The 24,786-nt window shown below is 34.0% G+C and overlaps 2 protein-coding genes and 1 pseudogene across 6 annotated transcripts in view; 1 reads left to right on the top strand and 2 right to left on the bottom strand.

Annotated features, from left to right (window-relative positions):
* Pde8 (phosphodiesterase 8) overlaps positions 1-24,786 on the bottom strand; it is a 335,405-nt gene that overhangs the window by 236,560 nt on the left and 74,059 nt on the right. The window contains exons 1-2 of one of the 5 annotated variants that reach the window (XM_089102328.1): positions 9,635-9,706; positions 6,102-6,190 (exon numbers count right to left, since the gene is read on the bottom strand). The exons of 2 other annotated variants lie outside the window; for them this stretch is intronic. The gene's annotated coding sequence lies outside the window, so the exon portion shown is untranslated. Of the gene's footprint in view, positions 1-6,101; positions 6,191-9,634; positions 9,745-24,786 lie in introns of those variants that run through there. 2 more of the 5 variants (XM_089102287.1, XM_089102144.1) reach the window with 2 other exon arrangements.
* Positions 19,068-20,941, top strand: LOC148956283 (vacuolar protein sorting-associated protein 45 pseudogene; annotated as a pseudogene).
* LOC148956282 (vacuolar protein sorting-associated protein 45-like) lies at positions 21,012-22,677 on the bottom strand. The gene has a single exon (XM_089097593.1). The coding sequence runs from the start codon at positions 22,653-22,655 to the stop codon at positions 21,012-21,014; it is 1,644 nt and encodes a 547-aa protein (XP_088953719.1). The 5' UTR covers positions 22,656-22,677.

Genomic DNA, 24,786 nt, shown 5'->3' with positions numbered 1-24,786 from the left:
AAAAAGCTGTTTTTTTTGTTCAATACATTAGGATTCGATTGCGGTACACCTGTTCAACTACTGTTTTCCAGTCGTTTGACAACCTGTTTTCTATTGTAACGATTTAATTGTAATACAGCTGTTAGATTATAGACTATTTTTACCAATTGTTGAACAATAATGTTAGTTTGAATAATATGTGTACATAATATAGTTGGACTATATTAATTTTAAAATTAATCAAGTTGTAAAAGCTGCAATTCAAAATTTCAACTCGGGACCCTCCCCGTTCCAAAAAAAAATTTATTTTGTCTTGACCCCAACAAATCACGTGCATCCCCCCCCATATAAACTTGTATGGGTTGCCCCACCCCTAACGGCTAATTATTATCCATTTACGCTAAAGGACTGTAATTGTACGCCAAAAAATCAAGACGCGGAGGCTTCTTTGATACGGAGAAATGAAACTGGAAGGCCACGCCTCTCACGTCAAACCAACGAAAAAATACGCTAAATGACTGTAGTTTCGCAACAGAAAAGGGTCATTTTATGTTGAAAAATTGTAATTTCAGGATCACAGGGATTGGCTGTGACGAGTTCAGTAGGTCCGCCCATAACGTTAAATCAGTCACAATGTACGCTAGAATACCTTATTTTTAACCCTCTGACTGAAACACGCTGAATTAGCGTCCGTTAGTAAAAGTACGCTTTTTTAGTATAACGCCCACTTGTTGCACCATAATTTAGCATAAAAGTACGAACGGATTTTTTACCGTGAAGTATATAATAGTTTAGAAACAAGTTTCGGCTATATATTTGCGCATCAGGGAGTTGGGGGTAAAGCATAGCATATATTAAATACGTAACCTAACCTAGGTACCTTTTCCCCCCTAAACCCCAAAAAACTAAAGTTTTAAAATTTTATATGTTATGACGTGTCGATGTTATGACTGTCGACGTTATGACGGTTAGTGGTTCTGACGTATTTTCATTATGAAAAAAAAATTTGACGTTATGAAGCGCCGATGTTATGACTGTTGACGTTTAGACGGGTAGCGATTGTGACTGTCGATGAACTGACGTGTCGATGTTGTGACTTTCGACGTTCTGAGGTATCGATTCTGACTGTCGATGTCCTGACGTCTCGATGTTCTGACAGATTTTTTGTCGATGTTATGACGGATTTTGTCGATGTCCTGGCGCCTTCCCAGACTAACCATCCCCTAGTAGCTAGTTTAGGTAACACTTTCATCTCCTAATAATGAAAAGTAAACGGGCAGATGTATCGACTGCTTCGAAATCTCACAAGAGGGGAACATCTCCAACCAGAAGAATAAATACAAAAACAAATGCATATGGAATTTAACGAACCGTCGATTGCTAGTTTTGGACAACGCATAGTGCGCATTCCAGGTCAAACAAAAAGCTACTAAGAACTAACTTTGCGTTCCAGCTGACGTTGTATTAATAGCTGGAATAACAGAAAAGAAACTTTGAGTTAATTTTGTAGCAACTTTAACTAAAGATAGTTGATGGACATCTTTAGTAGAGTAAATCTGCATCATGATCACCATGCGCAACACGATCAGATTGAAACATATTGAAAACATTACTATTAGGCACCAATAGTTAAATATATTGTACATACATATATATATATATATATATATATATATATATATATATATATATATATATATATATATATATATATATATATATATATATATGTGTGTGTGTGTGTGTGTGTGTTAGTTGCTATGTATAATATAATATAATAAATAGTAAACTATTAGTCAATTCACAGCCGTTCCAAGTACATCTCGAGGGGTTGCCCACTTCCCGCCACCTGGGGTGCATCTTTGAACACAACGTGTGCCGCGGAGTTCTGTCACCCTTAAAACACTCCCAAAAACGCTTGGCACAGTTCCACCATGCTAGGCGCGCGCCACCTGGTGTATATGATTTCAGAGATTGAATAGCCCCTCGGGGGATCTCAGCTTCAGGTAACTTCTTTAGTTAGTGCTAAGTTACTACGGTTTAAATCCGAATACATCCATTATTCTTCTTATAAATACATAAAAGAACAAATTATCGCTACTATGACCATTGGATCACATTTTGTGGAACAGTAGAACAGTTTATCTTTGTAAAGAAAGGCACCAAGTCAAATTTTTATAAGTATCTATACAACTATGCTTTAATTTTTTTTTTTTTAATTTCGAGCAATGTCGCCAAGGTTTTACTCGGCTTTTACTAAGACTGTCAGCAATGAGTTGGTGCAGACGACAGTAGTGTACTGTAAATACACTTGGGTGGGGGATGACGATTTTAATCAGCTCAAATTCTTTGGCATTTTGACCATTGATATTAAAGTACACCCCCCCCCCCTCTTCCACTTCCTTCAGCTTCTACAAAAATCATTGGAGATTCCAACAGCGCCGTGCATCCCATCATTCAGTTGCATGTGATTTGAAAATGACGTCTTAGCAAATCAAAAATTACACCCTTTAAATTACCATTGTTGAAACCTTATACAAAAACTTGCAACCCTCTTCAATGAACAAGAAAAAAAAATCACTTTTTCACATGGGCAGCAGTGATGTCCTCTTATTCTTCTTTGCGGCTATTGAGGCCCTGGAACACATAGAGCTGTTTAAGGACTCATAAAAATAATTCTTATATCTTATCGTTTTATCATATGCCTAGACTCAATAAGGCTATGATAAAGTGCCGCATGGTACACTAAAAGCGCAATTTGGGTGACATTTTTGGAATGGAAAGGCTGAGCCGGACACATGGACATCATAAATTGCTAATTATAGGCTCATTTATAAACAACTTTATATTTAATTGCTCCTTATAAACTTGATTTATAAGATAATAATAAAGTGACACATTGCACCCAAAACGTGTGCATTGGTTTTTTTTTATTCAAAAAAATAAATAGCAAAAAGAGGTTTTGTCCAATGAAAAAACTCAGCGGGCACCCCTGCGAAGATTTTCCTCTATGAAGACCCCTCCCCCTGGAAATTTTCATTACAATTGAAATAGCGACAGAATTTTTAATTTAAAGTATTCAAAAAATTGTGTGAATTATTTACTTACTTTTTTTTTAGCATGATTAAGAATATCCAGAAAATCTGAACAATTTTTGGCAGCATTGTGGTAGAAACCTTACATTAATTAAAACTTGCCAGGGATGCCAATCGCATGGGAAAAATTGACACCTACAGTTTGAAAATTACCTTCCCTTTTGTATCTTCATTAAAAAAAACAAAATCTAGAAAAATTTCACAAGTTTTTTTTAGCATCATCCCTTCAAGTTCAACCACGACATCAGGATGTCCTGATCTGATGTCATCACTAACGTCATCATCAATGATGATGCTAGGGCTGTTTTGAAAATAGGTACTTTTGTCTTATAGCCACCACACTCAAGATCTTGTATTGCGAACATGAGACAAAAACCGGTTTTCATGGTCTTTATACCAGACAATATTAGCTTTGGCTGGTTGGGAAACTACATTGTAGCTATATTCTAACTAAATATTTAGTTGGTATTTTGGTTAGGTTAGTTTAGAGTACGTATTTAATATAATGCGGTCTGAGCCCCCCCCCTCCATAAATCTTTGTTGTAGTTTTCAAAATTTTGTAGATAAAATATTATATTTTCGTCATATTTTGTTTTATTTCATTAGCATTAACCAAACTTTACTTTTCGACAGAACTTGAGTGTGGTGGCTATAAGACACAAGTACCTAAAAATTTTTAGTTTTAATGGTCATATTTTAATGTAAGCTTCTCTTTTACGTTTTCTTATATTTTCATTTTTATTATGCTGGGGATCATAGCATCCTTAGACAAAGGACGGCCCTTAGACATAGCATCAAAATATTGATTTAAAGTTTGCATTCCACTGTGTTATAGAAAAAAAATTCCTCATTGTTCTACTTGTATTTTGTTGTTTAAGTATAGTACATTTTCGCAATTTTTCCATTAACTAGGATCACCTATTTAATTTATGATAAGGTTTCAAAGGGGGTATATTCGTATAAATGTTAATGTGGAGTATATTAGGAAGTGTAATGGACCCCTATTTTTACGTTTTTGTCATGTTAAAAACGAGGATGGATTATTTTGTTAAAAAACCAAAGAACGAAGTAAAAACTTAAAACGAGCAACCATCTTAGAGTTACTTAATACTTTTCTCCAATTTATTGGGGGCAATAGCCCCATTGCCCCACCCCCCCGCGCAGTCACACCACTGACCACCCTACTGTTATTGACACTAGTTTTAAAATCATTTTTACTTTTAGATCAAATTGGGTAACGGCTATAATAGTTATGACATATGTAGGCTAGTTTTTAATTCATATAACAGCCATGTTAAAACATCAAAAATCCAGTTCCCTTCAATTTCCGAATTTTTCCTTGTCCTAATTATAATGCATTTTCACGTTACCTAGCCTTATGTTGTATATTTTCTGGTCCTAATCAACCGCTGAGTTCAAAAATTTATACATTGCTCTATGTGGCCTAGTGCAGTAAACAATATGAGTATTCCAATTTAGGCAGGTAGTGCCTTTAGGTTAAATTAACATCTTAAGCAATATTTTGTCTAAAACCAGTTTCGAGATGAAAATCTCTAGTATGTTTTACTGAATTTAAACTAGAATGAGCATTATTCGAAACAAACCAAAAATACAAAACAAAATACTGTTACATCATTTCACTGCCAACGACGGGTATGCAATTGTGTAAAAATATCTCTCGAATAAAAGAAATAGACTTTTTTTAATCATAAATTCCTTGTGTTTAAAAATAATGATCCTCACGATCGGTTTCAGTTTACTTGTCTGATTTTACTAGCCTCTAACATAATCAATACTGAATTTTAATAGCAGATATTATGCTAGACCATGTCTCTATACTTCAGTTATGGGCCAATGGCTTTGGCAGCCCATCATAAAACAAAAAAATTGCTCGAAGCTCAATCTATAAATAACTAGCCAAGGAGTTCTACATTCGTCTTGATGACCATAGCCATGCACCAACTTTGCCTCCCGCGTATCCAAACATAATCTTGTTTTGACAATATTGCCTCCAAGCCCCCTCTTTCGAAAACATAAGGAGGATCTAGGATTTATTTCAGTTATTTTTTTTATGAAGATACAAAAAAAGTACTTCTGAAAATCGGGTGGGGGAGTATTTTTGTTTTTTTTCTATTTTTGAAAAGAAAATACCCCAATGAGGATTTTCAAAACCTAGGAGGACCATTACCTCCCCCCCCCTCAAATTGGCATCCCTGGTCCTAGTGTTAGCAAACCTACCTAGTTTACAACATCTATTTGCTGCTTGTTATAGGAAAAAAAAATACTTCGTCAAGTAAGATACGGTTCGTGGGGGAGGTGTGTATTTTCAACTTTTTTATTTTTGAAGAGAAAATACCCCAAAGAGTATTTTCAAAACATAGGAGGAAGATCCCCCCCAATTAGCGCCCTTGCTCCTAGTTCTAGCAAACCGACATACTTTACAACATCTCTTTACTACTCCTGAGTTATGAGAAAAAATCATTTTGTCAAGTAAGATACGGTACTGGCTTTTCCTATGGCATCAAGAAATAAAATAAAATACTCTCTAAATTAAATAAACAAACACCGTGTAATTACTAGACTCCAAGTTCCTCTAATTTAGGCAATTTTTCATGCGTCTTTTCTCGATAGGAATTGTTCAACATCCTCTTTATTGTACTTGTCGCCCCGGGAAACTAACTGATAATTTTCAATAATTTCTTTATCGTATTTATCGTTCACGGAAAATTTAACTTGTCTTGGATATACTAATATAATTTCACCAGCATTTGGAAGTATTTACACCTAAAGGTAAAGAGCGAGCTTGTAACTTGAAATGTTCACAAATTACACAAAATAAAAAGTAGATTGCAGTCAGTAAAGTGCCCAGGGGGGGGGGGTTACCAAGTTGGATCCCCTCCCTCCGAATTTGTTGTCGGGCTCTTAAAATAGTCTACGAAGTGCGAAGAAAACGGGATTTCTGTCCTCATTAAAAAAATGTAAAAAAAAGCTATGTAATGAATTCAAGGAGGTTAAGCCTAATCTTACCTGAGGTCGTTAAATGAGGTCCTCAAGGTGATATTATTTTAGCTACCAATCTCCAGAAAAATTCCTAGATTCCACCCTGGCTGTCATTCCTAAATAGTATATAATATATATAATAGCATTATAAATATATAATAAAATAAATAGCATTTCTAAATAATATAATGTCATTCTTGAGTGATGATGCAACAGATTTAGGACATCGGTTAAAGGAATACAAGCTTACAATCAGAAACGAGTTTACATTCTTGTGGATCTCATATAAGGCAAAGGCAGGTCAACTTAGCTAATGTGAAATCCTTACAGTATTAGATATTACTACGCTAATGGGATACTTCTTTCCTCTAATCTGATGGCCTTTCGTTGGGTTATCCATCCATCTTTTTTTAAAGCTATAAATTAATTTCCCTAATGACAAAGTATTGCTGGGTGTGATCTAAATGTTAATTGTAAGTCCGGAACTTAAAAAAAGGGAAACAATTGCATCAAAACTGCACTTGCCCCCCCCCCACTCCACTAGATTTTGAAAAATATAATTTTTAGTATTTTTATTGAATAAAGCCTATTTTATATTTTGATCTAGAAATCTGAAGCCACACAATTTGCTTCCCTAGATTCATTCCCCTACTCCTCCACATTTTTGTCGGTTGAGACCATACAAGGTTAGGCATGTATTCTGTCTAGCCCTGTATTACTAATTAAATAAAAAAACAAGTTTTTTTAACTGAAAGTAAGGAGCGACATTAAAACTTAAAACGAACAGAAATTATTCCGTATATGAAAGGGACTGTCCCCTCCTCAACGCCTCGCTCTTTACGCTAAAGTTTTTCATTGTTAAAAAAAAAATAGAGTTGTGAGAAAGTCAGACTTTAGCGTAAAGAGCGATGCGTTGAGGAGGGGACAGCCCCTTTTATGTACGTAATAATTTCTGTTCGTTTTAAGTTTTGACGTCGTTCCTTACTTTCAGTTAAAAAAACTGTTTTTTTTAATTTAATTTCTGAACGTTTTTGAAAAAAGGAAAGTTTTGACCTTGTCTCACCGGATATGAAAAATTAAAAGACAAATTTCTTATTAATTTAGTTTTATTTGTTTAAATGGCTTTCTCGAAACTTGTTCAGTTTTATTTACTAACGTTTTTATTAGTAATAAATATACGTTACTTACGAATTAACTTACGTAATACGTTTTAATATTTTTAATACGTATATTGGGGGGTTCGCCCCCAAGTCAATACCTTGCTCTTTAATCGAAATTTCGAATTTTTTTAAAATTCTTTCAAAATAACAGATTAATAAAAAATGCCGTTAATTATAATAAATAGATCTTATTAAAGTAATAAAAAATCTTTGGCTTAAACAGCAAGGCATTGACTAGGGGTTGAACCCAATCAAATATGTAATATTTTCTGTTCGTTTAAAGTTTTGATGTTGCTGCTGTTGCAGCTGAAAAACTTGTTTTTTAATATTTAATTTCTGATCTTTTTTTTAATAATGCTGGGAAGTCCGGCACCCCCTTCATAGCAATGTCCTTTCCCCCATGAAAACTTCCCTCATGGAAAGATCCTCCCATATAACTCCCGACCCACCCTCTCCCACCACTACCAGGAAAAATCTCCCCTGAAAACGTCTGTATACTTCCCAATAATCAATACTAGGCTATATGTTAACATTGGGTAAAGTTCATAACTTTCAGCCCTCCCCCCGGGAACTTTGGGGGATTAAGTCATCCTAAAAGACATACTTATAATATTTTAGAACAGGCTGAACAAAATGGCTATCTCAAAATTTTGATCGGGTGACTTAGGGAAAAAAATTAACGTTGAAGGGGGCCTAGTTGCTCCACATTGTTTCTGGTCACATAAAAAAAGGGCGCAAGAACTTGTAATTTCAATTCCAATTAGCCCTCCCACGATATTCTAGGACCACTGGGTCGATACGATCACCCCTGGAAAAAAAAAATAAATAAACACGCACCTGTGATCTTTCTTCTGGCAAAAAATGCAAAATTCCACATTTTTGTAGATAGGAGCTTGAAACCTCTAAAGTAGGGTTTTCTGATACTCGCAATATGATGGTGTGATTTTCATTAAGTTTCTATAACTTTTAGAGGTTCTTTCCCCCTTTTTCGAAAATCAGCCAAATTTTCTCAGGTGCGTAACTTTTGATGGATTGGACTGAACTTCATGAAACTTATATATTTCAAATCAGCGTTAAAATCTGATTCTTTTGATGAATCTTTTGGTATCAAAATACCGTTTTCTAGAGTTTCGGTTACCATTGAGCCGGGTCGCTCCTTACTTACAGTTCGTTACCACGAACTGTTTGATACCAATATTATTTGAACATTATCGGTATTTCTGCTAATAAAGTACTGTAGCGTTTACCAGTAAAATATTAATATCAATACTAGTTGTTATTCATTAGGCCAGTTTCGTTAATATTATTTGTTAGACTGTAAATTTAACTTTGTTTTAAAAGCTTAGAAAAAAAAAAATAAATTTTGAGTTAATTGATTTCGTTTTTGATAGTGTGCTATCTACAAGACGTCAAGGTCGTCCAAGACAAAAAAAAATGGGTTGAATAAAAGCAACAATCTACCCAGACTAAATTTCGCAATTACTTTTGGACAAATTAACATAATGCTTTTAAAAATGTTACTTTTTTCAGCAAATCTATTTCAAATTATTGTTTTAATCATGTTTTTACCTACTGAAACAATTTCTTCTTTTTTCAATTCCATTAAAAATTTAAAGAGTATGGCGTAGAATTATAGCGGCTCTTCAAAGGAGACATGCTGGAATAAAAACAGAGACATTTTTAGAGGCAATTTTATGTTTATTTTATAGTTTTGTTCGCGTTTTTGAAAAATAATCCACAGCCCCTCCCCATTAATGGTTCATATAGCCCTAGACTATGTAAAAAAAACTAACATGATAATTGATAAAAACTTATGAAAAAAAAAAGGTAAATATGATTCATTGATACTTGCTGCATATTATAAATTAAGACTGGGGATGAACTGTCGAAACACGAATAACAAAAAAAATAATATAAAATGAACAATCTTAAAATGTCTCTCTTTTTTTCTAGCAAGTCTCCTTCTGGCTAGCGGCTATTCTAGACCTTTGCCATTTAGAAGATGGAATGTGCTGAGAAAAAAAATTTCGTTGGCAAGATGTGAGCCGAAAACATAGGCCTATGACAGAAAAAACACACTCGTTACTCGAAACATCGTTTGGTTAAAAAAGTAGCGCGCAAAGGGTGAGCTTGCGAATGATTTGGACCATTTCCATTTTTCTTTTCTGCGGTTTAACGGATGCGTGAGACTGATCTGATGTGGCGGGTTTCAGATGTGATCCGTCACCCGTGAATTGTTTTGCGACAGAGAAAAAAAAACAACCTGCGGGTCTATTTTTGTTCACGCATGCGTAAACCAAGAGTAAATATTTACGTTGATTAAGTTCAGGATCATCCTTCCATAAAGTAGAATCTGCACACCCTCATAAAAGTCAAATCAAACTGCTTTATTCAACTAACCTGAAGAATATTTTCTAAATTCAAGCTCTTAAATCATTTCAAATATAGGTGTTTAATCCAGTATCGTAACACCTCAAATTCTGATCTATCTTTGTTGGATAGTCAACAAGTACTGAGAATAAGAAAGGAACCACTGAGGATTAGAGACCAGTTGACTCCAAAGGTGATAAAAAACGCCAAAAGGCTTTCGATTGATGTATAATACTTGCGCTGTAGACTTTTCTCAATATTCTAATAAAGATTGACCTAGGATCTAAGAATTAGTTGGGCCTAAAAGCTCCAAATTTACTTTTTCCTTGCAAATGAAAGTCACCAAATGTAGGGAGCAGACTTTCATTTGCAAGGAAAAAGTAAATTCGGAAAAGCTTCCTACATTTGCTCGTCTAAAATAACACATCACCATGACGGGGATACTACGTTCCAAGACCACACTAGCTTCTACATGATGTTTAACAAAAAACGAGAAAATATAATTAAAAATAACCAAGAAAATGAGAGTGATTTTCAGTCAGTGTAAAATAAACAAATATTAAAATTGTACTTTTGTACTTAGTTCTTTCTTTATCCCCCTATCAAGTAACGAGAAAATCATCCGCAGTGGAACCAAAAAACCATAAATCTTGAACCATAAACTGATAAAAAGTGTATATATCTGGTCGACTCTTCAGTTCACTTCTGGTTTGAGTTAAAGCAGGATATTTTGATTCTCAGGGCGAAAGAAATTGTGCCCGGAGGGCCCAGAAATACGCATCAGAAGTCGAAGATTATTGCAAGTTAGAATACCACAAGGGGTTGTTGTGAGCACACTTTCGTCAGTTCGCGAAGAGAATACGTTGAAATAACCTTTTTGAAGTGAAATAACTGATATTTTGAAGTGAACTTAAAGTTTTTCTTGTTTCTTCTGCTTTGTTGGAATCCACTTCAAAAGGTTAGTTTTTTCATGAGTTTTTAGTTTGAAGACGGCTTCGCGGAGGTCCTTGCCGAAACATCTACTTCTGTCTTTTCGCTTCGTTATTTCTTCCACTGGCTGAAAATCACTCTTGTTTTTTGGTTATTTTTTAATTTTTTTGTCTATAAAATTTTCTAAAAATTTTACTTTGTCTAGAAAACGATAAAAAAATTTTCTCGTCTTTGTCAAGCGACAGGGGGTACCATTTGGTGGAATAAGTCTTGTATGACCTACCAATAAGTTCCATGAAACAAAAAGAAAACGACAAAAAGGACTTCGGACCATATTCCTTGGCCCTGGTCAATCGACTTATTTTAGATACTGCTACTGGTCAAAAATGGCGTTCCTTTCCCTACCTTCAACCATGTCGTTATTGTGCTTCGGCAGGTTCACAAATTTCATATGCTGACCTCTTCTTGTATTCCTGCGGTTGTAAGGCTGTCTCCCCATATTTCCATTCCTGGTTGCCCGTAAACGTGATTAATTGAAGAAAAAGTTTTCAAAACAAGAGTTTTTCAAAGAACGGAAAAGAGCCATATTAAGACCTAAGACGAACAGAAATGAAGTCATTTAATAGTTCAAACTCGAAACGAACAGAAATTAGGCTAATATCAATGAATAAATAACAATCGAGCGGAAACTAAAATGAAGAGATAAAGGTAGCAGATACTGCTATGGAGCATAAATGAATCCTAAACGAACGGAAATTGAAAGAACAGTCAAACTTAGAACGAACAGAAATTACTGAAAGAGGAGTTGGGCTACTGCCCTCTAAGCTTTCTAAAGGCCAGAGCGTTATTTGCGCTTCACTGAAAAATGTTTTTATTCTGAACAGTGTATTTTTTATGTGTCATAACATCAAAAACTATGGCACAAAAATATTACTTCAAGGCTAATCAAGGTTTACAATTAAGAGTAATGCTACTCCCCTCCCTTCCTCTCTAACCCTCTAAACGGTATGAGTGTCATTTGCATTTCCTTGCAAAATGGTATGTATTCCAAACAGTGTGGTTTTTATTGGTCAGAACATCAACAAAGAAAAGCACCATAATAACCAAAACTCCTGAAAAGAGCTGATGAAAGTAGAATAATCATTTTATACGTAATGATTTTAGTTCTTGAAAGTCTCAGCAATTTTCGTTTTTAAGCGTTATAATTATAAAAGAGAAAATGTTTAAAACATAAATCCCACAAAAATTGTTATCTCCTTTCGCCTCCAAAAACGCAAGATGTGGAGTCCCCTTGGCCCATTATCCTCCCTTCTTTTTCCCGATAGCACCAGAAGGTTTTCTCCTAGCCGTTGCCAAGATATTGCAGATGTTTTGAGGACCTGGATACAAATAGCAACTTTCAATTTACCCCAGCCCCCCTCTCCTAAGTCAAATTTGAAATCCTCTTCCTGAAAGTATTAAGTCTATTTCCAATTATTCCCAAGATAATACAAACGGTCTGAGAACTCGGGTGCGCATAGCGTCTTTTTATTTACTCAGGTACGCGTGTTATTTCCAGAGTATACCCTTGGAAGACCCTAAATCCTGGCCTAGCGTACGATCCCGAAGAGCACCAAACCCTAGCTGATCAGACAACCAAGGTCAAACACGGCCGTCTTTTCATAGGAAGAGCAATAGCGCTGCCTAAGTAAATAGCAATGTGGGCACAATGTATTATTAATCTTTTGTTTTTCTTTCATAGAAAGAAAAGCTGTCATAGAAACTTAAAAATGGACTCATTCGATTGGAAATTGAGAGGGCTGGTGCCCCTTTACATAGTCGAAAGTGATTGAGGGCAACTAGCCCCCACCCCCATGCCAATCACTTCCCCAAGCACATCCAATCAAAATCTTTAGATAACCATTCAGCATAGTTGAAAGGTCCGAAAGGGGCATTTAAGGTTTTGTCTAGAAAACGTGGTTGTATAAACTTCGGCTGGGCCTCACTGTATTGGTAATCACAAGTTCTGGTACTCTTTTCAAGAGTCAAAGTGATCGGAGGGCAGAGTCCTCCCCCCCCCCCACACGTCGTATTTTCCCGAAATGCATCTAATGGCCATTTTTTGTCGTCGAAACTTCAAAAAGAGATCATTCGATTGGAAATTAGCAGGGCTAGTGCCCTCTTTAAAAGTTGAAAGGGATTGGAGGGCAACCAGCCTTCACCCCCACCCCCCCACCCCTCCCACGCCCATCATTTCCCCGAACACATCGAATCAAAATTTTGAGATAGGCATTTTTGTTCAGCAAAGTTGAAGGTCTGGAAATTATGTCTTTGGTGATGACCACCCCCCCCCCCCCAAAAAAAAACCTGAGGGCAAGGGTTGTAAGTTATGCCCCGAGGGCATATAAGTTTTAATGGGAAGGTTGTTCGTATAAACTTCGGTGTGGGTCACTGGATTTGAAACCAGAAGTTCTAGTGTCCTTTTTAAGAGTCAAAGTGATTGGGGGCAGCTAAGCTCTCCCCCCTACGACCTCGTATTTTCCACAGATGCATACGATAGAAATTTTGAGATAGCCATTTGTTCGAAAATAGTCCAACAATCACACAAAAAGGCCTTTGGGGTTGATAAAACACACCAGAGTCTGGGGGTAAGGGTTGTAAGTTATGCCAAAAAAAAAAATGACTGCAGATTGTCAGTTTAATTTACATACACTGATATTGATTCCTTAAAGTCTAAATAAACTTTTATTAATCAAAGTAAAAAAAAGTGAAAACACCTAAAATTTATTTTGTTTTCAGTAAAGTGCAAATTATTTTCCGGTCTTGAGAAGGCATGGGGGTTATTAGGCCTACTCGTGTTAATTTTTGCTCTTTTTGAGTTTGACTCGGCTATTTATTGTAATTTCTGTTCGTTGTGAGTTCCATTTCTTTATTGACAGTGATTTGTGGTAGTTTTACTCTTGGAAGATTGCTCATTTTTGGCTTAATGGAGCTCTTTACTTTTCTTTGAAAAACTTGTTTTGTGGAAAAAGGTTTTTTTTAATTAATCCACTAAAATCAGTCTGTTAACACTGGGTGATTTAAATACATCAGTGCAATTACACTGGGGATTTGGCGTTGATGTCGACCCTGGAGGCATGCTTATTAGACATTTATGTATAAACTACTTTCTCGAAATCCTAATCCAATATCTTTGGGGTTATATGGGTGCTGGTCAGGACCGAGTCCGGTTTTTTTTTCAGGGGGGGGGGGTACAAAAACCTAAAAAACATCAAAAATATGTTTTCATGCATTTTTGTTTTTTTTATTAGTCGGACAAACATTTCTGGGGGTTCAAACCCCTCCCCTCAATACGGCCTTGATGCCAGGTAACAGAAAAGGGAAGGGGAGGGAAGCTGGTTACCCTCAAATCACTTCCAGTCCTTAAACAGGGCCTTAGAACTTTCAAATTCCAATTGAATGAGTCCCCTCCTAAGTTCCGTCAATGACCCCTTCTATTCAAAATGAGCAGAGAATAGTTTTTCAGCCTCATTCTGTCCCTTTTGCCGAGCCCCGTTTAAGGAGAACTACTTTTCCATCTGTATTGGGATTCCCTTGGCAAAGGGGCTTAATGATTAGACCCGGAAAACGTGTCGAAAGGCGCGCTGGTTTTGAGAAAAATTCTGGCGGCGCGTCGCCAGTCTGTCTGCTTTTAGTGTTATGTTTTTGCAGTGATTTGTTGATTTCGGTGTGCTTATTAGTAGAGATGGGGGTCCGACTCCCACGAGTCACCCCTGCTGCCATCTACAATTTAGTTTAATGCTGTCAGTACACCAAATATGGGCATAGATTCATTAGGGAGAATGATTGCGTAATCTGTCAATGACCTCTTTCTCCAGGTGTGTTTTTGGCACGCTCTCAACGAATGTCATGGTTAATGTTGTTATTGTTTCTGAGGCAAAATACCAAGGTCAATGTTGTTGTTGTTTTGAACAGAGTCATTAGGGAGAACACGTGGTTAATGGGGTCAATGTTGTTGTCGTTCGAAGCAAAGCTAATGACACTTCCTTCCAGTTCTAGGCAGATGTTATGATCCAGAAATAGTATTTGTTGTTGTTATTCGAGCCAGATTTTATGAGGTTCCCGGAAACAGTTAATGACACTTCCTTCCTGTTCGAGGCAGATGTTATGATCCAGAAATAGTATTTGTTATTGTTATTCGAGCCAGATGTTACGAGTTCCCGGAAACAGTTAGATCATGTGTTTCCTTCACAGCCAATCAGCGTGTCGGTGACATACCCCTTCTCAGCAACAACGAGACCTGCTAACAGATCCAACAAATTCCCCAAGGGGGGGGGCGGAAATATGATAAAAATAGGAGTTCATAGTTGGGTATTTTAGATTTTTAGTTTATTATTTTATTACCTATTTAGTTTAGATTTTAGTCGATTTTAAGTTTTTTTTTATTACCTTTATTTAGTTTAGTTTCAGTTTGGTTTAGTTTAGATTTTAGTTTAGTTTTAGTTTAATGTTTAGTTTAGTGATATAATTTATATTTTGTTTAGTTTTAGTTTAGTTTTAGATTAGTGTTGAGTTTTAGTTAGAGTTATAGTTTAGTAGTTTAGAGATTAGAATTTATTTTTAGTTTAGTTTTAGTTAGTTTAGTTTAGTTTTAGATTAGTGTTTAGTTTTAGTTAGTTATAGTTTAGTTTAGTTTTAGACTAGTGTTTAGTTTTAGTTTAGAGTTTTAGTTAGTTTAGTTTAGTTTTATATTAGTTTTTAGTTTTAGTTAGAGTTATAATTTAGTAGTTTAGAGATTATAATTTATTTCTAGTTTAGTTTTAGTTAGTTTAGTTTTAGTTTAGTCTAGATTTTTATTTTGAGTTTTAGTTTACTTTTAGTTTTTTTTAGTTAAGAGTTTTCGTTTTACATATGAGTTTTAGTTAGAGTTTTAATTTAGTAGCTTAGTTTGGTTTTAGTTTAGTTTTAGATTAGTGTTTAGTTTTAGTTAAAGTTATAGTTTAGTAGTTTAGGGATTAGAATTTATTTCTAGTTTAGTTTTAGTTAGTTTAGTTTTAGTTTAGTCTAGATTTTTAGTTTAGTTTTAGATTAGTGTTTAGTTTTAGTTTAGAGTTTTAGTTAGTTTAGTTTAGTTTTAGATTAGAATTTATTTCTAGTTTAGTTTTAGTTAGTTCAGTTTTAGTTTAGTCTAGATTTTAGTTTTAGTTTTAGTTTACTTTTAGTTTAGTTTAGATTAGAGTTTTAGTTTTGCTACAGTTTGCTAAAGAGTTTTAGTTAGAGTTTTAATTTAGTAGCTTAGTTTGGTTTTAGTTTAGTTTTAGATTAGTGTTTAGTTTTAGTTTAGAGTTTTAGTTTATTTTTAGATTAGTGTTTAGTTTTAGTTTAGAGTTTTATTTAGTTTAGTTTAGTTTTAGATTAGTGTTTAGTTTTAGTTTAGAGTTTTAGTTAGTTTAGTTTACTTTTAGTTTAGATTTTTAGTTTTAGTTTTAGTTTAATTTTAGTTTATTTTAGATTAGAGTTTTAGTTTAGCTACAGTTTGCTAAAGAGGTTTAGTTAGAGTTTTAATTTAGTAGCTTAGTTCGGTTTTAGTTTAGTTTTAGATTAGTGTTTAGTTTTAGTTTAGAGTTTTAGTTAGTTTAGTTTAGTTTTAGATTAGTGTTTAGTTTTACTTAGTTATAGTTTAGTTTAGTTTTAGATTAGTTTTTAGTTTTAGTTTAGAGTTTTAGTTAGTTTAGTTTAGTTTTAGATTAGTGTTTAGTTTTAGTTAGAGTTATACTTTAGTAGTTTAGAGATTAGAATTTATTTCTAGTTTAGTTTTAGTTAGTATAGTTTTAGTTTAGTCTAGATTTTTAGTTTGAGTTTTAGTTTACTTTTAGTTTTTTTAGTTAAGAGTTTTCGTTTTACATATGAGTTTTAGTTAGAGTTTTAATTTAGTAGCTTAGTTTGGTTTAATTTTAGTTTTAGATTAGTGTTTAGTTTTAGTTTGGAGTTTCAGTTTAGTTTTAGTTTAGTTTTAGTTAGTTTAGTTTTAGTTTAGTCTAGATTTTTAGTTTAGTTTTAGATTAGTGTTTAGTTTTAGTTTAGAGTTTTAGTTAGTTTAGTTTATTTTTAGATTAGTGTTTAGTTTTAATTATTTATAGTTTATTTTAGTTTTATATTAGTGTTTAGTTTTAGTTTAGAGTTTTAGTTAGTTTAGTTTTAGATTAGTGTTTAGTTTTAGTTAGAGTTATACTTTAGTAGTTTAGGGATTAGAATTTATTTCTAGTTTAGTTTTAGTTAGTTTAGTTTTAGTTTAGTCTAGATTTTTAGTTTGAGTTTTAGTTTACTTTTAGTTTTTTTAGTTAAGAATTTTCGGTTTACATATGAGTTTTAGTTAGAGTTTTAATTTAGTAGCTTAGTTTGGTTTAATTTTAGTTTTAGATTAGTGTTTAGTTTTAGTTTGGAGTTTTAGTTTATTTTTAGTTTAGTTTTAGTTAGTTTAGTTTTATTTTAGTCTAGATTTTTAGTTTAGTTTTAGATTAGTGTTTAGTTTTAGTTAGAGTTTTAATGTAGTAGCTTAGTTTGGTTTTAGTTTAGTTTTAGATTAGTGTTTGGTTTTAGTTTAGAGTTTTAGTTAGTTTAGTTTAGTTTTAGTTTAGTCTAGATTTTTAGTTTTAGTTTTAGTTTAGTTTTAGATTAGTGTTTAGTTTTAGTTAGAGTTTTAATTTAGTAGCTTAGTTTGGTTTTAGTTTAGTTTTAGATTAGTGTTTAGTTTTAGTTTAGAGTTTTAGTTATTTTAGTTTAGTTTAGTATAGATTTTTATTTTTAGTTTTATTTTACTTTTAGTTTAGTTTAGTTAAGAGTTTTCGTTATACATATGAGTTTTAGTTAGAGTTTTAATTTAGTAGCTTAGTTTGGTTTTAGTTTAGTTTTAGATTAGTGTTTAGTTTTAGTTTAGAGTTTTAGTTAGTTTAGTTTAGTTTTAGATTAGTGTTTAGTTTTAGTTAGAGTTATAGTTTAGTTTTAGATTAGTGTTTAGTTTTAGTTAGAGTTATAGTTTAGTTTTAGATTAGTTTTTAGTTTTAGTTTAGAGTTTTAGTTAGTTTAGTTTTAGTTTAGTCTAGATTTTTAGTTTTAGTTTTAGTTTACTTTTATTTTTAGTTAAAAATAATTTTAGAGTTTTAGTTTAGCTACAGTTTGCTAAAGAGTTTTAGTTAGAGTTTTAATTTAGTAGCTTAGTTCGGTTTTAGTTTAGTTTTAGATTAGTGTTTAGTTTTAGTTTAGAGTTATAGTTTAGTTTAGTTTTAGTAGAGGTTTACTTTGTAATGCATTGGTTGTGCTGATTGGAGGTTTTTGTTATTTTCACTAAAAATGGCGATAGCGAACTTTGCCTTTGTAACAAGATTATACCCAGGACACGAGGCCCACCTTGAACTCCTCCTTTTGTGCAAAAATTTACATAAAATATGCATCTTTGAGTTTTCACAGTTGAAGATTTTTTCCTGATCAAGGGTGGGAAGTGGGTCTGATAACTAAGTTAAGTATTTTCTTAGCCCTAAAAGATCCTCTTGTACAGTTTTCGAAAAATACTTCCTTGGTTGAGGTTGATCCTTGGATAGGTACATACACAAGAATTTGTTCCGAAGGGGGGGATCTGAAAGACTGGCTAAATATATGAAAAATATAGTCACTAAAAGGGGAAACCTCGGGATGTTGGGTGGTCAGGTTCAAGGCCCTCCCTCTACGCAGTACAAGCTATAGATTTTAACTAAGGAAACCATCCTTATTAACCCTGTATGTGACCATGTTTTTTTTTGTTTTTTTTTACTACCAGAGCTTTTCTAAACCTTTTCGAATTCATATTTAAGATTTAGAAGTTCAATCCTTTGCCCCAAAGAAATCAGAACATAAAATTTTGGGGGTAGTATTTTGATATTTTTTTTATTAGTCAATTAAGAAACCTATCTTTACACCACCAACTAACCTAGGATAGCATAATTTTCAATTTAGAAGTGGGTAAATAAAAGAAGTTAGGTTTGACCTCTAGCTCTCACCTTCAAGGGTAGAAAATTTCATCAGTCTTCCAAATTTGATACGGAAATCTATTCAAATTATATTTTTGGAATTTTCACTAAAAACAAACTTTATTGTGGCCAAAAACCGAAATCTGCACTTTTTGATAATATAGGAACCGTCTTGTTAATCTATAGAGCTGGTTTTATCATAAATATCTTGGAAAAGTTTTTGTTTGGGTCTTGCTTATTTCAGTACAGTTCATTTTGAACTTCAGTATATGTAGTCAACATTTCAGGGGGTTGGCCGGCAAATTTGTTATTCATGCCCAAAATTGTCCATTTTTTCTTCGGACATTGTCTTGCTCCCAAATACAAATAGTAATATCCTATCTGAGCTCAGATATAAACCAAAATATAAGTAATAATTACATGAAGCTAAATTTTGCTTAGTGTCTTACATCCTAGCAATGTGCCTTTTCGTTTGTATTCCATAGTTGTCTGATCTTGTATTCCATTTTTTCTTTTATCTTCAACCACTAATTTTTCTTTTGTCTTTAAGGATGGATCCCGTAGAAGCATGTCGGCTCTATTTCAAAACAATTTTGACGGAGGCTGGGCCAGGTATGAAGGTCTTATTAATGGACAAAGAAACAATTGGAATAGTGAGTCTCTCTTTCTCACAATCAGACATGCTTCAAAAGGAAGTCTACCTATTTGAGCAAATTAATGGCAACTCTGGTAAAGAACCAGCAAAATATTTGAAATGTATCGTTTTCCTCAGACCTTTAAAAGAATATGTTGACCTACTCTGCAATGAATTGAGAAGCCCGAGATTTGGAAGTTATTATATCTATTTTAGTAATGTATTGCCAAAAGCATGGCTAAAACTACTGGCTGAATGTGATGAGCAAGAGTTAGTCAGAGAAGTTCAAGAATGCTATGCAGATTTTTACCCAATTGATAATACCCTCTTTTCTTTAAATCTGAATGAGCCTATTCTTGGGTTGGAGTGGGGTATGTTGACGCTACAAAGAACCATTTCAGGAATTATTAGCTTCCTTTTAGCAACAAAGAAGAATCCAATAATTCGTTACCAAGGCTCGTCAAACCTAGCTAGAAAACTTGCAGAAAACATTAGCGACTATATTGTAAGAGAGCATCAGCTGTTTGATTTTAAACAGTCAGATCTGCCACTTCTTCTCATTGTTGACAGACGAAGTGATCCTGTAACTCCTCTTTTAAATCAGTGGACTTACCAGGCGATGGTCCATGAACTGCTGACCATAAAAAACAATCGAATTAGTCTCGTCAACTGTCCTGGCGTTTCGAAAGAACAACAAGAAGTGATAATGTCCCCAATTTATGATGAGTTTTATTGCAACAAGATGTATGTCAATTTCGGTCAAATAGGACAAGATATTAAGAATTTAATGGATGATTTCCAAGAAAAGGCTAAAAGTCATCAGAAAGTTGAGAGTATTGGTGATATGAAGGCATTTGTCGAAAATTACCCACAGTTTAAAAAACTTTCAGGGACTGTTTCCAAACACGTTACAGTTGTCGGTGAATTATCTCGTTTGGTCGCACAGCACAACCTTCTTGAAGTTTCAGAACTCGAACAAGATTTAGCAGCTCAGGACGGGCATTCTTCAGCTTTGAATAGAGTTCGACGATTGATTACCAACGACAAACTGCGTCACATTGACGCATTAAGACTTGTGCTGCTATACGCTCTCCGGTATGAACGTCACCCAAGCAATGATGTATCTGGATTGGTTGAAACTCTCCGGAATCAAGGAGTTCCTGATCACTACCCAGGTATTGTTTCCCAAATGCTTGAATATGCCAGTCTTACACGAGGTCATGCCTTTCAAACCAAAGACGTGGTTAAAATGACTGAAAGATTTTTCAGAGGGCTCAAGGGTGTTGAAAATGTATTCACTCAGCATAGTCCAGTACTTAAAGAAAGCTTAGAGAATATAATCAAAGGTCGTCCAGAAGACAATTACCCCTATCTGAAAACTGAATATCCCTTTGGTGCGAGACCTCAAGATATCATTGTCTTTATAGTAGGAGGAGTAACTTACGAAGAATCTCTTGTTGCTTATCAAATGAATAAAACATACCCAGGAACTAGGGTTGTCATAGGTGGCACTAATGTACATAACACAGAGAATTTCCTTGCTGACCTTCAAACAGCAATGAGAGGAGTTAATAGAAGCAAGATGGGGAGAAGTGGAGCTCGAAATATTTAAATCGTTTTCTTTGTTCTTAACATTCCGCTTGAGTTGTTGTAACTAGTCATAAATGGATTTTCAGGATTTGTGCTTAGCTAAAAATATTTGTTCCTAGAAACTTCTGTTTTTCAGTAAAGTTATCGCTATTATAGTTAGTGGTTTGAAGATATTATTAGTCAATAGTAACATGAGTATTTATTTGAGTCGGAATTGAAAAATTGGGATTTTCGTCAAATCGGCATTAGGATCAAGAGAGATCCCAGATTCTCATAACGATTCTACTGTCAAGTTTGTATTCTCTGTGTTATGTACATTAGTGCCACCTATGACAACCCTAGTTCCTGGGTATGTTTTATTCATTTGATAAGCAACAAGAGATTCTTCGTAAGTTACTCCTCCTACTATAAAGACAATGATATCTTGAGGTCTCGCACCAAAGGGATATTCAGTTTTCAGATAGGGGTAATTGTCTTCTGGACGACCTTTGATTATATTCTCTAAGCTTTCTTTAAGTACTGGACTATGCTGAGTGAATACATTTTCAACACCCTTGAGCCCTCTGAAAAATCTTTCAGTCATTTTAACCACGTCTTTGGTTTGAAAGGCATGACCTCGTGTAAGACTGGCATATTCAAGCATTTGGGAAACAATACCTGGGTAGTGATCAGGAACTCCTTGATTCCGGAGAGTTTCAACCAATCCAGATACATCATTGCTTGGGTGACGTTCATACCGGAGAGCGTATAGCAGCACAAGTCTTAATGCGTCAATGTGACGCAGTTTGTCGTTGGTAATCAATCGTCGAACTCTATTCAAAGCTGAAGAATGCCCGTCCTGAGCTGCTAAATCTTGTTCGAGTTCTGAAACTTCAAGAAGGTTGTGCTGTGCGACCAAACGAGATAATTCACCGACAACTGTAACGTGTTTGGAAACAGTCCCTGAAAGTTTTTTAAACTGTGGGTAATTTTCGACAAATGCCTTCATATCACCAATACTCTCAACTTTCTGATGACTTTTAGCCTTTTCTTGGAAATCATCCATTAAATTCTTAATATCTTGTCCTATTTGACCGAAATTGACATACATCTTGTTGCAATAAAACTCATCATAAATTGGGGACATTATCACTTCTTGTTGTTCTTTCGAAACGCCAGGACAGTTGACGAGACTAATTCGATTGTTTTTTATGGTCAGCAGTTCATGGACCATCGCCTGGTAAGTCCACTGATTTAAAAGAGGAGTTACAGGATCACTTCGTCTGTCAACAATGAGAAGAAGTGGCAGATCTGACTGTTTAAAATCAAACAGCTGATGCTCTCTTACAATATAGTCGCTAATGTTTTCTGCAAGTTTTCTAGCTAGGTTTGACGAGCCTTGGTAACGAATTATTGGATTCTTCTTTGTTGCTAAAAGGAAGCTAATAATTCCTGAAATGGTTCTTTGTAGCGTCAACTGACCCCACTCCAACCCAAGAATAGGCTCATTCAGATTTAAAGAAAAGAGGGTATTATCAATTGGGTAAAAATCTGCATAGCATTCTTGAACTTCTTTGACTAACTCTTGCTCATCACATTCAGCCAGTAGTTTTAGCCATGCTTTTGGCAATACATTACTAAAATAGATATAATAACTTCCAAATCTCGGGCTTCTCAATTCATTGCAGAGTAGGTCAACATATTCTTTTAAAGGTCTGAGGAAAACGATACATTTCAAATATTTTGCTGGTTCTTTACCAGAGTTGCCATTAATTTGCTCAAATAGGTAGACTTCCTTTTGAAGCATGTCTGATTGTGAGAAAGAGAGACTCACTATTCCAATTGTTTCTTTGTCCATTAATAAGACCTTCATACCTGGCCCAGCCTCCGTCAAAATTGTTTTGAAATAGAGACGACATGCTTCTACGGGATCCATCCTTAAAGACAAAAGAAAAATTAGTGGTTGAAGATAAAAGAAAAAATGGAATACAAGATCAGACAACTATGGAATACAAACGAAAAGGCACATTGCTAGGATGTAAGACACTAAGCAAAATTTAGCTTCATGTAATTATTACTTATATTTTGGTTTATATCTGAGCTCAGATAGGATATTACTATTTGTATTTGGGAGCAAGACAATGTCCGAAGAAAAAATGGACAATTTTGGGCATGAATAACAAATTTGCCGGCCAACCCCCTGAAATGTTGACTACATATACTGAAGTTCAAAATGAACTGTACTGAAATAAGCAAGACCCAAACAAAAACTTTTCCAAGATATTTATGATAAAACCAGCTCTATAGATTAACAAGACGGTTCCTATATTATCAAAAAGTGCAGATTTCGGTTTTTGGCCACAATAAAGTTTGTTTTTAGTGAAAATTCCAAAAATATAATTTGAATAGATTTCCGTATCAAATTTGGAAGACTGATGAAATTTTCTACCCTTGAAGGTGAGAGCTAGAGGTCAAACCTAACTTCTTTTATTTACCCACTTCTAAATTGAAAATTATGCTATCCTAGGTTAGTTGGTGGTGTAAAGATAGGTTTCTTAAATGACTAATAAAAAAAAATATCAAAATACTACCCCCAAAATTTTATGTTCTGATTTATTTGGGGCAAAGGTTTGAACTTCTAAATCTTAAATTTTAATTCGAAAAGGTTTATAAAAGCTCTGGTATTAAAAAAAAACAAAAAAAAAAACATGGTCACATAAAGGGTTAATAAGGATGGTTTCCTTAGTTAAAATATATAGCTTGTACTGCGTAGAGGGAGGGCCTTGAACCTGACCACCCAACATCCCGAGGTTTCCCCTTTTAGTGACTATATTTTTCATATATTTAGCCAGTCTTTCAGATCCCCCCCTTCGGAACAAATTCTTGTGTATGTACCTATCCAAGGATCAACCTCAACCAAGGAAGTATTTTTCGAAAACTGTACAAGAGGATCTTTTAGGGCTAAGAAAATACTTAACTTAGTTATCAGACCCACTTCCCACCCTTGATCAGGAAAAAATCTTCAACTGTGAAAACTCAAAGATGCATATTTTATGTAAATTTTTGCACAAAAGGAGGAGTTCAAGGTGGGCCTCGTGTCCTGGGTATAATCTTGTTACAAAGGCAAAGTTCGCTATCGCCATTTTTAGTGAAAATAACAAAAACCTCCAATCAGCACAACCAATGCATTACAAAGTAAACCTCTACTAAAACTAAACTAAACTATAACTCTAAACTAAAACTAAACACTAATCTAAAACTAAACTAAAACCGAACTAAGCTACTAAATTAAAACTCTAACTAAAACTCTTTAGCAAACTGTAGCTAAACTAAAACTCTAAAAGTAGTTTTAACTAAAACTAAAAGTAAACTAAAACTAAAACTAAAAATCTAGACTAAACTAACTAAAACTCTAAACTAAAACTAAACACTAATCTAAAACTAAACTATAAATCTAACTAAAACTAAACACTAATCTAAAACTAAACTATAACTCTAACTAAAACTAAACACTAATCTAAAACTAAACTAAACTAACTAAAACTCTAAACTAAAACTAAACACTAATCTAAAACTAAACTAAAACCGAACTAAGCTACTAAATTAAAACTCTAACTAAAACTCATATGTATAACGAAAACTATTAACTAAACTAAACTAAAAGTAAAATAAAACTAAAACTAAAAATCTAGACTAAAATAAAACTAAACTAACTAAAACTCTAAACTAAAACTAAACACTAATCTAAAACTAAACTAAAACCAAACTAAGCTACTAAATTAAAACTCTAACTAAAACTAAACACTAATCTAAAACTAAACTAAAACTAAAACTAAAAATCTAGACTAAACTAAAACTAAACTAAACTAACTAAAACTCTAAACTAAAACCAAACACTAATCTAAAAATAAACTAAAAACAAACTAAGCTACTACATTAAAACTATAAATAAAACTAAACACTAATCTAAAAATAAACTAAAAATCTAGACTAAACTAAAACTAAACTAACTAAAACTAAACTAAAACTCAAAAGTAAAACTAAATACTAATCTAAAACTAAAATTA

The sequence above is a fragment of the Artemia sp. Qi Xiang Cuo genome, chromosome 1, assembly GCF_049724085.1.
Source record: "Artemia sp. Qi Xiang Cuo chromosome 1, ASM4972408v1, whole genome shotgun sequence".
NCBI lineage: Eukaryota > Metazoa > Arthropoda > Branchiopoda > Anostraca > Artemiidae > Artemia > Artemia sp. Qi Xiang Cuo.
The sequence above is the reverse complement of the archived record's forward strand: the minus strand, read 5'-3'. Positions and strand labels throughout refer to the sequence as shown.